We start from the raw sequence: 14,677 nt of genomic DNA, 5'->3' as shown, positions 1-14,677 counted from the left end.
AAAGAAATCAATTTTTATTTTTCCAGCACACTTTTAGTGGAAAGATATTTTTTTTCTCAAAGATAATTTTTGTATTGCAAAATATTTTCGTATAATGCAAGTTTCTCTTTATTTTTATTTTTGTGTATGATGTTCAGAATATGCAAAGTGGTACTTTGCAGGTATGGAGATATAGTTTTCTCTTGTGGATAGTAAAATTATAACAAAGAAAAAAAAGAATAATGTACAAGATATGGCCAAAATAATTGTAAAGTTCCAGCGCTATTTTCGACGGAAGCCTGTACGCTTTTTCACATTCATTATTCTGTACCTGACTGCTGGAAGTGTGGTTTTTCTCCATGCTAATTTTGAAGGGGAACATATTGCATCTGACAATGATAGGCCTTTGGTAGATGGCACCAGTGCTGGAGCAGAACACCAGGATATCGGGGTTGCCCAATTAAGTAGAGTATTTAAAGAAGCTCCAGAGTCTCCAAGTCCACCACGGAGATATGGACCATGGTTAAAAAACCCAGCAAAAGGATTACCAGAGAGAAACAAACAAAATTTTGGAGGGACCTGGAACAGAGCTTTGAAAGGGAGAGTCATAAGAGAACAGGAGGAAGGAAGAGGTAAGTCAGCAATTACATTTATTGCAAGTATTAAAATATTCATTATGTATTTCACAATTACAGATAACAAGTCCAGCAATCTTGCATGTGGTCTTTAAGGTTGGATTAATTTAGTCAGTAATAAGTATATCACTAACTTCCAAATTGTTAGGCGGCTTGTTTAATTGTAAATGAGCTGAGTTAGAAAACACATCGACATCCAACAAGGTAAGATTGGAAAAGTGTAAACTTAACCTGCTCCTTGGCATTATTGGGTCATCCTGCGTAACCTCCACATCATATTCCATCCAAGTCATTTTAGAATCTATCCTTAGTGTTGGAGCCACAAAGTGAAGGGAAAACTGGGATGGGAGGGTGGTGGGTATAGCAGACTTAAGAATTTAAAACATACATGTAAACAACACATTAGTTTATGAAAAATGGTGAAACAAATCTGTACCCGAAAAATAAAGAGTTGTTACTTTCACATAAAAAATTATGATAGTTAAGAACAGTAACTGACATATACACTCTGCAGATTCTCTGTGCACAAAATGTAACAAAATCTACCAAGAGCTCCAAATTTTTGTTTGCATTTCATTGCTTTCATTACTCTCACACTCATGCTCTCTCATGCTCCCTCTCAATGTTTCCCTACCTTCTCCGTCAACCATTTCTGTGTCCCTATCTCCTTTTCCGGAGCCTTGCTTCTTCTCTTGCCTCTTCTTGGTCTTCTGTCTTCTTTCTTCTATCTTTTTTCTTTGTCCACTTCTCCGCCATTATTAGCTCCATTATCTAGGTACTTCTGCAAAAGGGCAGAGCCTCTACCCACACCCTTGTCCCTGAGAAACAGGGAGAAACTGTCTCTGTGGTACACCCTTTTCTGCAAGTACTCCAAAAGCTAGGATATTGCTGAGAGATGTAGAAACACTTGTGTGAGTGTGTGTCTGCGAGAGTGTGAGTGAAAACAAATTTAGTTTCCTGAATGGGAAAAACCCTTCCAAATTTTGTCTGAACTAAAAGGGAATGAAACTAAATCCGCTTTCCGAAAACAAATGAACCAAAAACAAAAAGCGTATCCGAATCGCTTTGGGTCCATTTGCACAAGTTCTGACTTGTTTCCTGGCAGTAATGTGAATTAGTGACAATATTCATCCATATTTAATATTGATCACCTAAAATCCCAGCTTTGAAAAGACCCTACAGAACGGTTAAAACTACAGGCATCTTATGCCTACTGATTAATCTGTTCCTCTGCAGTTTTTGCTATCAGCACATGCTGACACCATGATTGTCTGTGAGGCATCAGGCAGCGAAAAGTGTTCAAATCTCAGAAAATATCAAACTTTCCTCAAAAATTCAACAAGAGGTAAAAATAACTTTGGCTCATTTGTGTCTCAAAAACATCTTATATATTGAATACATTGCTGTGCTTTCAACTTTCATTGGTTCATTTATTTCCAGACAAAGTAGAATATAACTGTTCTGTTTCAAAATGATTGTATAATTGCTGCAAAAATCACAATATTGGTTTTCCCAAAAAACAGCAACCTTAAATCTTAAAACGCTGGAGACTTAGTGGCATTGATGAAGTGGACTGGTGGAAATTTGCATTGTAACACATTGCTACAGAACACTGCTCAAGTGACAATTGTGTAATGGGTTATTTTGATATTTAGTGAAATAGAATCAGCAATACCAGTAATATGAACACAAATGAAATATGAAACAAGATCACTAGAATGTACAATAACTGAATTTAGATTAAACCACCAATTCTTTGTTTATAATTGGTTTTCTGACCACAGTACCTATTATAGAGCAAAAATACCCACAAACATATTTTTATTGTATGTGGCTAAGAAGAAGTAAGGAATATTCAGCGTTGTTCAAAAATGATATTTTTGGGTTTGTTCTCCTGAAGGCAAGGACAGGAGGGGAGGCTGGGGAGCTCAGATTTAAAAGGCACCACTATTGCTGGCCCAGCCAACATTGGCCTAAACTCTTCCCAGCTCATGAGAAGGAGTATGATCCAGAGTCAGCTCAAAATCATTCTCTTAGTCAATTCCATTGCAGGTAAACCCAGCTTGGCTTGTGTATGTAAATTCAATTCAAAATTGTGGTATAATTAGTGAGGTCATTTCTGGAATAATTGCTATATATATATATATATATATATATATATATATATGGCATTTTTCAGGAATATAGTACAAAAATTAATTATACAGATAATTCTGGGTAATTCCAATAAGAGAGTGGCATATGTGCCAATATAAAAATCTGTGTATTTTTATGTGTTGAGTGCTTGAGCTGTACGTTGATACCTCTGTAATTTATTTCCTCTTAACAGCCTTAATTACCCTTTTCTACATGAAGAAAGAGTAAGAGAAAGGGATTGTGAGGGTAAAAGTGAGAGACCAGAGTGATAAAGTCTATATTGAAGAAGTAACTCATAACATCATGTGTTGCCATCTAAAATATCAACCCTTAGGGTTTGCTATTGGCACTCATTTTGTCAATATCATAATAGGTTAAAGGGACCTTATCAGCATACATGGGAACTTTGCTGGGCTGACTGTCCAGATCACTACCTCTCTTGGGGATGTGATCAGGGGCAGGAATAGTGCTATTTTTACTTTGGAGGGCGAGGAAGTAGGCATGAATGGGTACAATAAGAGCAGAGTAGGCATTACCACATATAGCTACCCAGCCTAGATATTAAAGATACTAACTTGAAGCTTTGGGCAAAACATTACTTCACCCAAAAACTTCTGGTTAAACCTGGCAAGGAATGCTTATCAGTTGAAAGTCCGTGTTGCCCAGCGACAGCCCCAAAACATCACTGCTCTAGAGGAGATCTGCATGGAGGAATGGTTCAAAATACCAGCAACAGTGTGTGAAAACCTTGTGAAGACTTAGAGAGAGTGTTTGACCTCTGTCATTGCCAACAAAGGGTATATAACAAAGTATTGATATGAACTTTTGTTATTGACCAAATACTTATTTTCCACCATAATTTGCAAATAAATTCTTTAAAAATCAGACAATGTGATTTCCTGTATTCTTTCCCCCAATTCTGTCTCTCATAGTTGAAGTGTACCTATGGTGAAAATTACAGGCCTCTCTCATCTTTGTAAGTGGGAGAACTTGCACAACGGACTTCCCAGTGCTTTATAAATAATGAACTCAGTAACATGACATGTATACTGTATATTTGCATAATGTAATGAGGTTGCAGTATGGCAATTCATACTTTTGTTATTTGCATATCCTGAGTCAGATTTAGCGAGTGCAAATGTCTCACACTATGTTAAGCACAAATAAAGGACCCCTTTTCTTTTTTTGGCCACTAGAAAACAGTTCCTGTTTAGGCCGTTTAGAGCATAATTCTCCTACTGTAGGTGTGGAACACAAATCATATTACACCAGAAGTTCTAAACAGATGCGGAATAATGCATAATTTAATGGGTTTGACGACTCCAAGAAATATGTAATTTATCTATGCATATATATTGCATGCATTATATTATACAAGCCTAGCCAAGCTCTTCTTGCAGTAGCAGGAGTTGGAATTTCATAATGTATAGTGAAGTCCAGAAGGTAAAACATAACTATCCTCTTAACTCTCCCCTTAGTGAATAAACCTCTGTGGTATTTTTTTTTACATATTTTATTTTTTCTTGAAGAGATGAAACTTCTTTTTCACATGGTTGACTGAAATGTAAATTCAACCCTTAAGACACCTTTATCAGCTGCATATTTGGAGTACCTGAAAAAGGTGTCTATATCTCAGGTACACACACATATATACTATTGTGCATTGTATAATTTGACAAATCCACACATCTAATTTTTAAGCCATGCAAAAATACTACAGATCTGCCACCCTTTCATGAATACATTTTGTTTTCAAATAAACAGTGTCTTTGATTGCCAAATCAAAGAATATGTGCTTATTCTTATTATTTTACAGTACCACAAAGTCTATGCAATGATGATAGCAATATAATGACAACATATGCCAGACTTAGCTGAACATACTCCTCTAGACAGGCGCAGTCTGTAAATCTTCAGTATTAGTCACAATCTCCTTAGTCTGCCTATAGTAATCATCTTCTTTTCTAGTGATGACAAAAATAGATCCTTCTTAAATGCCTATTATTGGTGTTTGAACATGTACAGCTTATTTTCCTGACAGTGTGGACAACGTACAAACAGAGGGAGAAGACAATAATTTCCTCCTGCATTCCCTGTCCCATTGTTAGCCAAATACTATGATTTTATTTATGGTCTTTCAGGAAAAAGAACACATCGCCTTTCTTTGTTCTATTGTGGAAGTCACTGCTGTCTGAAAATTTCTTTCACTGTGATTGTCAAGTATGATATCTGCATTGGGAACTCTGTCTTACATCAGAGTCGAAAGAGCCTAAACAAAAATCAAAGGAATTTAAAACCATTAAAATAATGTAGGGCCAAATTGTGAATTACTAGGTAGCCCTGGCACTTTAGTCAGGCCTGAAATCATGTGTAGTCTGTTCTGATTTCCATACCTGAGAACTTCTTAGCCTTGGCTACTGGGAGCCTTCCCTTGTGGGACGCGGCCAGGACTGCCCACTGACGTCAGCGGGCGGACCCGTTGACATCGGTGGGTGGTCCTGTTGACGTTGGTGGGCGGCCCAGTTGACGTTGGTGGGCAGATCCACTGATATTGGGGACGTTCCCGCTGATGTCAGCACTCGTTCCCGCGTTTAAAGAGGAAATGGGCGGGGAGCAGGGCGTGTCAAGACCCTGCTCCCGTGTCCTGGAGGATTCGGGGGTTGATTCTATTTTATCTTTAAAAACCACCAGCATCTTATTCTTCAGTACTACTGCCACATAGATATTATTCTAAAACTAATTAAAAAGAGGGCGAGGGCCATGCTCTTCAGAGCTCTTAACCTACATATTAGGAAATGTGTCAAGGTTTTAGGTTTGGCTGGAGGGAGAATTTTTAGATTTTTTTATTCATGGGAAATGTTTTAGAAAGACTTCCTGCATTTATCAAGAACTACACCTGGGCTGAGCACATTAGTTATATGTGATATGCCCAGATTGATTAGAAATTTGATGCCTACAGCAGTTTGCATGTCTACTTTAATCACTTCCAGTATTACTCTGACTATGACATAAATTAGCAGATGATTACGCCATGTCCAGTTTTCTATATCCAGGAGGGTCATTAGCACAAGCTGTTTCAAAGTGGTATTTGTGACTCTGAAGCAATACACAGGCACCATGGTTGTATATATGGCTGTATGTCTAATGATACTCAAGCTTGACATTGTCATTAATGAAGAAGAAATTTAGTTCAGACTGTATACATGTTCTCATTACAGATAAGGGTAAATTGGCAGAATCAGCTCTGGTCACCACACAATCTAAAAATCATGCTTCTATATCAAAGCCAGTGATGTCTTCTATCATAAAGTTATAATAATTTCATACAGCTTCTAATTGAATGGTTAGTATTTTTTAATAAAATTACCCCTCCATGCATAATTAATGCTGTTAATTTCTTATTATACCTTTGCGATGTGTTGTGTACTAATAGTAATAGTAAATCCTAGATTGAAATTTAAAGATGTTCACATATTTACGTAAATATTGTGCCAATTTATTTAAAACATAACTAATACACACCTAAGCTACATGGTTACCGACAACTGCCTTGCTAAACACAACCCTGTGTTATTCGTCTTTATCCAGTTCACGTTGTGCCAAAGCCTGATTTATACCGTGCTGTCAGAATATTTTCCACAATGAGTTTTCCATCACCAGGTGTCTTCTGGAAAAAAAACCAGGTGTATTTAGGTTGTTATTTGTGGAAATTAAGCTTACAGCTCAAATTAACGAGCAATGATTACATTTTGCTTGATTGGACTCAAATCCCTTTGGACAAGTATCTGCTGCTAATTTTTCCATATCTTTGGAAAATACTTCTGTATTTCCACTTTATTTAGCACAAAGTAATAATATTTTTAATTAAAATAGGCTGAATGTAATTGGGTACACATTCTCATTATTGACCGAGACATGTTTTATATAAGATAAATCATCTGTGTGTTAGCACACTAGATACAGTTGAAATATCCTTTTGGCATCATTAATATTTGCAATATTAGTATCTCCTTGTTATGTATTTTAGAAGCATATATTTTTCTCATTGATCTTAATTGTAGAAATTAAAAAATACTATCAATGGCTTTTTTCTTTGTTCACATGCTTAAATGCTGTGGTCTACTAGCTATCGGGGATTAGGGTTAGACATTAATACAGCATAATGGGATTCCATGTAAAGTCATATTAGCAATGATGGTTTTATTGCATTTAGTTACCGGTAATTAGACAGAAAGAAAAATATAAATGAATAGTGCTATGTACTGAACATGCAAGGATATAGCATACTTCACCTTGTAGAGATAAATAGCAAACCATATACATTTTTGTTGCTGTCAGATATCAAAAGTTGCCTGTTAAATTATAAGGTTATGACATTGAATGTTACATAATTTAATGATTTTACTAACATGGACCAATGGAGAAGACCTAAATAAAAACAATTAAAAAAAGGCATCCAACATGAACATAAAACGCTTCATATTTCATGTCTAGACATTGTACATCCAAATGTACAATAAAATGACAACTAGTATTAGGTCTTTATTCATAACACCCCCTCCCATGTTTCCCGACAGTCCTGTTTTTACATTGTCCTGCTGTACCAGGTAGCTTCCCCACTGCCTTTTTCTTGCAGGCAGTGGGGAGCATGAACCGGTTGAGGAGATCCTCTGATCTCCCCTCACTAGTTCAGGAGGGTGAAAAGTCAATAAAGGTTCCAAACTGCTCCATTGCAGTTCCAACATTGGATTTCAAAAAAGGTTGGTGGGTGGGTTTAAGTTGACCACTCCTCCTGCCCCACCCACTTCCGGAGCTGGTCCTTCCCCACCTCTTACCACACCCCCAACACAGGTGTGCCAGTTTGAACACCTGAAATGTTTGGAGATGTACTCTTGAGATAAGCCAGCCATTCATTTATGAGCATAGCTGGGTTCACTAAGAGGTGACTCTTTGTGTGCGTCATTCATATGTGTGATTTTGTATGGGGAAAAAAAATCAACTATAAAGAAGCTTTAGGGGGAAAGTAGATATAATTACAGATCAGCTCCTTTCTATTCAGTTTAGCAGCTGGGATATAATATATCATTACAAGTTCTTGAAATGTGGTCTCTTAAATGTCATTTTCCTGAGGTGTTAAAGGTCTGCTAGTGTTTTTCATTAAAGGATGGTAATATGGAAAATGTATTAAAAAAAGCAAATGCAAGCCACTTTTTACTAAATTTTATTCCATTTGAATACAGTATGTGTATGCAATTGTTGGATTATTACAATAAAGTCACCAAGGCAAATATGTTTTAAATTCTTTACCCTATTCCCAACCAGATGACCTGGAAAAGTTATATGCTGCATGGCCAATGCTGAGTAACATGAGAATTCATAGTGTTCTGCATACATTGAGCTGTTATTGAAAACATATAGACTCTGTAGTACAAGAAATATATAAAAGTGTTTCATCTTTTAATCACAGCAAAAAAAACAGGGCGTGATATCTTGTCTGTGAGCTGTGTAATGCATTTCTCCAGCAGGAGAAAGTTAATCAGGCACAACTGAGAGCAAGCAGTTCAACTGATTCTTAAGCTAAACTGGTACAATCCATTAGAGTGATTTGAATTGACATGTAAAGATTTAACAGATGGTTAGTGAGAATAAACTGTCAATCACGGCAGCTTGTCTGTTCCAAGCCATATGTAAAGTGCCCACAGCAATTAACCTCTGTTAAAACACTTTATAATTTATAATGATAAAAATGCAAATTGACTTGGTAAAAGTTACCTAGTTAGCAATATGGCAACTTATCTACTGGGTCATTTCTAAACAAAGCATAAAGACTTTTTCTAGTAAATGTTTTTGTTATGATACCCCCTGTTAAGTTAATTTCTCATTTAAATTGTATTGCAACATCCACAGTGTATAAATTCAGGGAGTAATCTTTTAATATCCCGTTGAAAAGATTCTGTTGTAGTGACTCACTAATTGTTGCAACAAAATGATTGTAATAATTGTCCTTAAATAAAAAAAAATAATGTAACTTCTGTTAAAGAGGCATAAGCTATTTTTTTACAAATGACTATCACTTTAACATTTTTATGTAAAATTATCTTGTATCGTCTTGCCTATATATTCTAGATGAAAATATGTTCTTTTAGGCTGTTATAACTCTTCTCTACGGTTTTCTAAGAGTTCAGTTTTATGAGGTCATATGGCTTAGTGCCTTTTCCCCACTTGTCCTTTTGTTGCTAATTTCACAATGTCTTTGGCTAAAGGCGATCTGAACTTGTTGACATCTCCAGCACTTAAACACTTCCCACCTAAGTGTTCTATGAGAAATGCATTCTGAAGGGTTATGTTACCCATCTACAGTTCCAACTCAACCTTGCAGTGCGTATGCTTCATAAACACTTCTCTTTCAAGTGTTTGAAAGCCGGAGTTGTCAGGCAGCAGAATCTTTAGTATACGGAAGCACAAAAACTGCTGGGTCAAAAAGCACTTATCCATTTACCCTATTATGAATCAAAAGACTGAAACACTTCAGCCAATGCTTCACAAGCCAGAGCTTGAGACAGGCAATGGTTCTTAATGAATATTTGGAACTTTCTTTCAGACGAGAACAGATTGAAATAAACTTTCCTATGTAAACTGCTACACCAGGGACTAATTCATTTATATGGAACAGCACAATGGCTCTGCGTCTACACATATTATTTTCCTAAAAGCACTCTGTATAGTTTTTCTGTTCCACAGAACTGTGCCATACACCCTTAAACATTAGTCATGTACTTATTTTAAATCAGGTGACTACCATGCCTGCAAACTCTCAAGGTTTTCATCCAGAGACTCCAGGTGAAGCACTCCTTCTCCGGGTCTCTAAGGGGAAACTTTGGGTCGCGTGAGTGGCACCCCCCCCCCACTCCGACATTAAAAATAGTGTGTGTCCCACGACATCCCAGAACTGCCCATTTGTCTCTTGTGCAACGGCAGCAAACATGAAGAAAATAGAGAGTGGATGATGTCAATTATCATATCTGGGAACATCCCAGCGTAGGCTACCCAAAGCTCACCCTCTTCTGGGTGAGTGACTTTGTGAGGGGTTGGTACTAGCCATTCATGCCGTTAGGGCTAGCACCAGGCAGTCTTAAGAAAGCACATACAATGCATATACACAGAGACAATGCATATACACAGGATGCAGGTCTATTTGGCACTGATTAGGACAGGTTATAGTTTTGAAATACAGAACTGTACTGTATATTTACATTTTAATGGGTATTTAGTTTTTATTTTGATGTTAGTTTTTGACCCTCCCTATCTATAGCCATGTCCCAATCAAGGTGCCCCAGTTTGGACACCTAGAATCTTGTTGCTCCAGTCTTATTAAAATGTTTGATTGCCTTCTGATATTAGCATAGCGATGAGGTTGGTTCAGTAATAAGGTTGGAACAAAGCTTTGGTATTTATATGGCTAACATGGTCAGAAAGTTTTAGTAACCCCATGTAACAGAGAGACTAATTAGGTTTTGAGGGTTGCATATTGCTGGATGGATACAAGAAATACTCTTTTTGGCATCATAAGAAATCAGATTACTGTAAATGATCTCAATCTGTTATATTATTCATACACTATTTGGGTACAAAATCTTAAAATAAGTTAACAAATACTGTACAAGGATGGATAGTTGCTATGGAAACAGAATATTTATGCATGGATTTTGTTTGAAAATATTTCAAAAATTATGTAGAGCAGAAGATTTAGTTAAATTGTATCATCTTCCAGTACGAGCTACCATTTATATTCTATATTTAACATATTTGCCTTATTTTATCTTATATATCAAAATATATGTATTCATTTTCATAAGTAAAATGTTGTTTGTACCCATTGACTAACACTCATGCTAATGCCATGCTGTAACAACACCATATAGGCTAGCACCACGCTCTTATACACATGCACACACACACACACTGGCTAAAACTATACATATATGCAAATACACACTGGACACAGTGGACACATACACACTGAATCTGGCAGTACAGTAGCTATACTGACTCTGGCACACTGGTACTATAGTATACACACACACATTGACTCCAGCACTATAGTATATACATACTCACATAAATTACTCACCTGCCACGTCGCTGCCTATCTTCTACCATTGTGAATCTAGCACTCTATGCTTTACTGCGGGTGCACAGTGAACCGTGTGACACAAGGCACCAGGCGGAGCTACGTAGCATGCATTATGTGATCCCACTGGGCGCCTCATGGCACCTGCTACACCTGATTCATGATGGCTCCCCTGCAAAACCCTGGGCACCAGAACATGGTTTCTAGTCGCCATGGCGACCAGGCACCCGGGGGTTTGTCGAGCCCTGAGTTGTATAACAGCAATGCAAAGGCACAAGATCACACTTATGTTTTTCTGGTGAATCACTATCTCTCAAAGAAATACCATTTCCACGATATGCCTTTCCATTCATCTTCTTTGTGAACTGGAGCAACACCAATACTTTTTTTTGCAACCCTATGGAGAGAAAAGAGGCTCGTTATTTCCTATAGCAGACACAAATATTAGATACAAGATAAAAAACATAAAAATGTTTTGACCATTAGTGCTTCTTAAGATATAAGGCCTTTTTTTGTTCTGTCTTCTTTTTTTCATCTGCTTCTCCCCTCATCTTTTTTCTTCTTCTGCTTGTCGGTGAAGCAGGCCTTCCGGAGCACTTTGATAAAAGAGCTTTTTAGGCACCACCTCCAGCCGGGCACTCTGAATGGCAGGGAAGCATCAGTTGACGAGGGCAGCATGAGGGGAGGGATCTGTGATTGGAGGAATGGGGGAGAGACTGTCCTTGTGGCTCCACCCTTTTGGAGAAGAACTCCAAGGAGCCAGAGTAAAGCAGACATATTTGCAGAGAAAGAGAGGTGCAGAAATGCTTCTCTTTCTCTATTATTCTGGCCTCACAATGTACTTCCGCAGGTGGCTAGAGCCAGGAGGACAGCCGTTCCCCTGTTCCTCTTGTCCCCACCCAATGCGCCCCTGCTGTTCAGAGTGATCGGGTGTGGTGTACCCTGTGCATCCACCTACGTGTGGAGTTGCAGTTACTGCTGCAGACCTCCATGTCGTGGGCCGCATGTTGGACGCGCCTGGGTTAGAGGATTAGTGCATGTTGCTTTACTATGGTCTGGAAGTTGATTCACTGACTACTTTGTAACAATTTAGCGCTGGCACTTTTAGTCAATAAATGGGATGGATCATTAAATATATATAAATATTTTCATTTTATTCTTAGTATTCTTATTTTAGGGGATTGGAGTCACCATTAGGAATGATTTTAGGGCCACTAGGAACGTAACTCATTTTCCCTCAGTAAGATATTCCTTATTAAGATATTCCTGAACAGTGAAATTAATTTATTATAGGTTAAATAATGTACAAGATATGTCAGTTATTTTGTGCTCAACCTGACTCAAGCTCTAGAAATCATATGACGATGAACCAAACTGATAATAGCTTGCTTTTTTAAATTGGCCTGTACTTAAACTTAAAATGCACTGGGAAATTGCTTCTTTTTGCCATATCAAATTTAATTTCGTTCAGTTATATGTACTACTCTAAAGCTACTCTAAAGCGACACTCCAGCCATCATGTGCACTTTAAATATATATATAGCTATATATGTAACATCTGAATGTATTTGGCAAAAGTACTTTAATATGCATTCTTCATTGTTGCTGCATTTGACTGCCACTAAATAAATTAATTTATTATAATTTAGTTTATTACTTAAGTGGTAAAATGAACAATATACCCTAGTATTTTTCAGTTCATCCATGAAGGTCGGCCTGGAAGCAAGGTTTTGATGTTTGTCTAATTAGCTCAGTTTGCTCAAATCATGATTGGAAATTCACTTGTAGTAGGTATGTGTTAATGTGGAAATACAACTTGTTGATTGCCCTTCACGCCTGAACTTGGAAAACTCTGGCTTCACATATTAAATATTTATATGAGAAGAAGAGGTTAAGTAGGGCAGGAAATATAATTGCGGATTCTGGCTCTTCAAAACAAAATGAAGATATTGTATGTAGGAAATATGAATGCTAAATAAAGCCTAGGCTAATTTATTTTCCTTTGTTGGAACTGGTGTCTGTAAAAGTGTTGATTTATGGCTGGGTAGGTATGATAAACTATAGTCAAGACATCAGATGTATTTTTTGCGTTCTATTTGCACTCTGTCTCGTTTTCTTTGCATTCACACATACCCTCTCTAATACCATAAGCTAATATCCACAGTTATTCTAACACCATACACTAACACACATACTCACTCTAACACCATACACTGATACCCACACAATCAAATAGGAAACATAAACACTAACATACTCTCTCTCACACTCTTACTGACACTCACAACCTCTTACCTTGCTCAAGGCCTATCTTCAGATGCAGATCACACCATACTGCTCCAAGGACACACTGTACCCACTTGTTTATATGCCAATTTCACTGTGGTGACTAGTTCTTATTGTTCTCTACCAAATCCCTTTTGTTTCCTCACTACCATCGAGATTGCCTCAATCCTGTATCACTTCACTTCTCTATTGCTTTCCCAACAATTAGCTATTAGAATGCTGGCAAGTCAGAAAGACACACATTCTATGTTACATAGGGAAGCAAAAATAGTGGGAAATGTTAGGTATAGGTAGCAATAGTAATTGAGGCTCACATTGGCAGTAGTGTCATGCAAGTAAGGCCTAGGTTCACTATGTGGTATAACTTTAAGGGTGGTTATGCCAACTGGATGATAGACAAATATTATTGGAATATCATTGTTGCATGTCACAATATGTCAAAGGCAATGTTGCATCTGGCACAGAACCCAAGCACTAGACAAGAGGACAGGGCAACATTGGCACACTTTGTATGTAAGCACTGTAACAAGTTTGGCATGCTGGAAACACTTTGTATCACAGTTCTCTGTCTATCTTCCCTACTCATGATCAGAGTGAGGCAGGAAACAGAGACAAAGGAAATGTTTACTAACATGCTTTTGTCATCTGACCTTCATGTATATGATTTTACAGCAATCGTATGCATGTACTTTACTTTTATCGTCTCTTGTGGGTCTGCCTGAAACCTGTTTACTGCAACTCCTGGGTTGTAAAACATATTACCCAGCAAACCTTAAGTACCCTGGCAAATTAAATTTTCCTGGAAATTATTAAGATACAGTGGGGTAGCTCTTTCATAATGCTATTTACTGGCCTGTTCTACGCTCACCAGCCTACGCTTACCCAGTAAGCTATACTGTAGTGTATCCTGTCCTGACACAGGCTACATACTGTATATCTAATGAACATTATATGTTGGCCTGTTCAGCTGTGCCATATACCAGGAGCTGAAAAAAACACACACACAAACCTCTACCACAAAGTTTGACAAGGGCTGGTAGTAGAATTAGTGCATGGAAAATACTATCATTTGAAATACCTTGGGGTGTCTAGTTTTCATATATGTTTGATGGGGGTAAATTGAACTGACCAGCTTCAAAGATGCCCAAAATAGGACATGGGGCAGAATGACCAATTTTAGAAAAAAAAAGGTTTTGAATTAGTAATATGCTACTTGTACTTATTGGCCTATAACGTGCAAAAAAGAGCAAAAACCCATTAAAATATTATATATTTCTAAACTCAGGAAAAATAGTAGAATATATTTAGTAGGTATGTTCATTTGCTTTTTTCATTTTTTTTTTACCATGTTTATATTTTTTTTTATGGTAAATTAGATGATAGGATGAAAATAATGAAATCTAAAGAAAGCCATTTAAACAAAACCCTCAGTACCTGATTTTAACATTGTGGTTTATAAAGTTATAGACATTACTATCTATAGTTATAAAAAGGTACTTAATGTAAATTT

The 14,677-nt window shown here is 37.2% G+C and overlaps 1 protein-coding gene across 2 annotated transcripts in view; it reads left to right on the top strand.

Moving 5' to 3' along the window:
- Positions 1–232: 232 nt before the first annotated feature.
- Positions 233–14,677, top strand: part of LOC149289057 (sialate:O-sulfotransferase 2-like) — a 76,699-nt gene continuing 62,254 nt past the window's right edge. Inside the window, exons 1-3 of one of the 2 annotated variants that reach the window (XM_089491076.1) lie at positions 233–615; positions 3,481–3,487; positions 13,982–13,991. In XM_089491076.1, the coding sequence (XP_089347202.1) occupies positions 233–615; positions 3,481–3,487; positions 13,982–13,991 (400 nt within the window). The remainder of the gene's footprint in view (positions 616–3,480; positions 3,488–13,981; positions 13,992–14,677) is intronic. The other variant, XM_089491077.1, reaches the window with a different exon arrangement.

This window comes from Sceloporus occidentalis, unplaced genomic scaffold, assembly GCF_023333645.1.
Source record: "Sceloporus occidentalis isolate IW3139 unplaced genomic scaffold, rSceOcc1.0.p SCAF_48, whole genome shotgun sequence".
NCBI classification, from domain to species: domain Eukaryota; kingdom Metazoa; phylum Chordata; class Lepidosauria; order Squamata; family Phrynosomatidae; genus Sceloporus; species Sceloporus occidentalis.
This window is presented reverse-complemented; position numbering and strand designations above follow the sequence as displayed.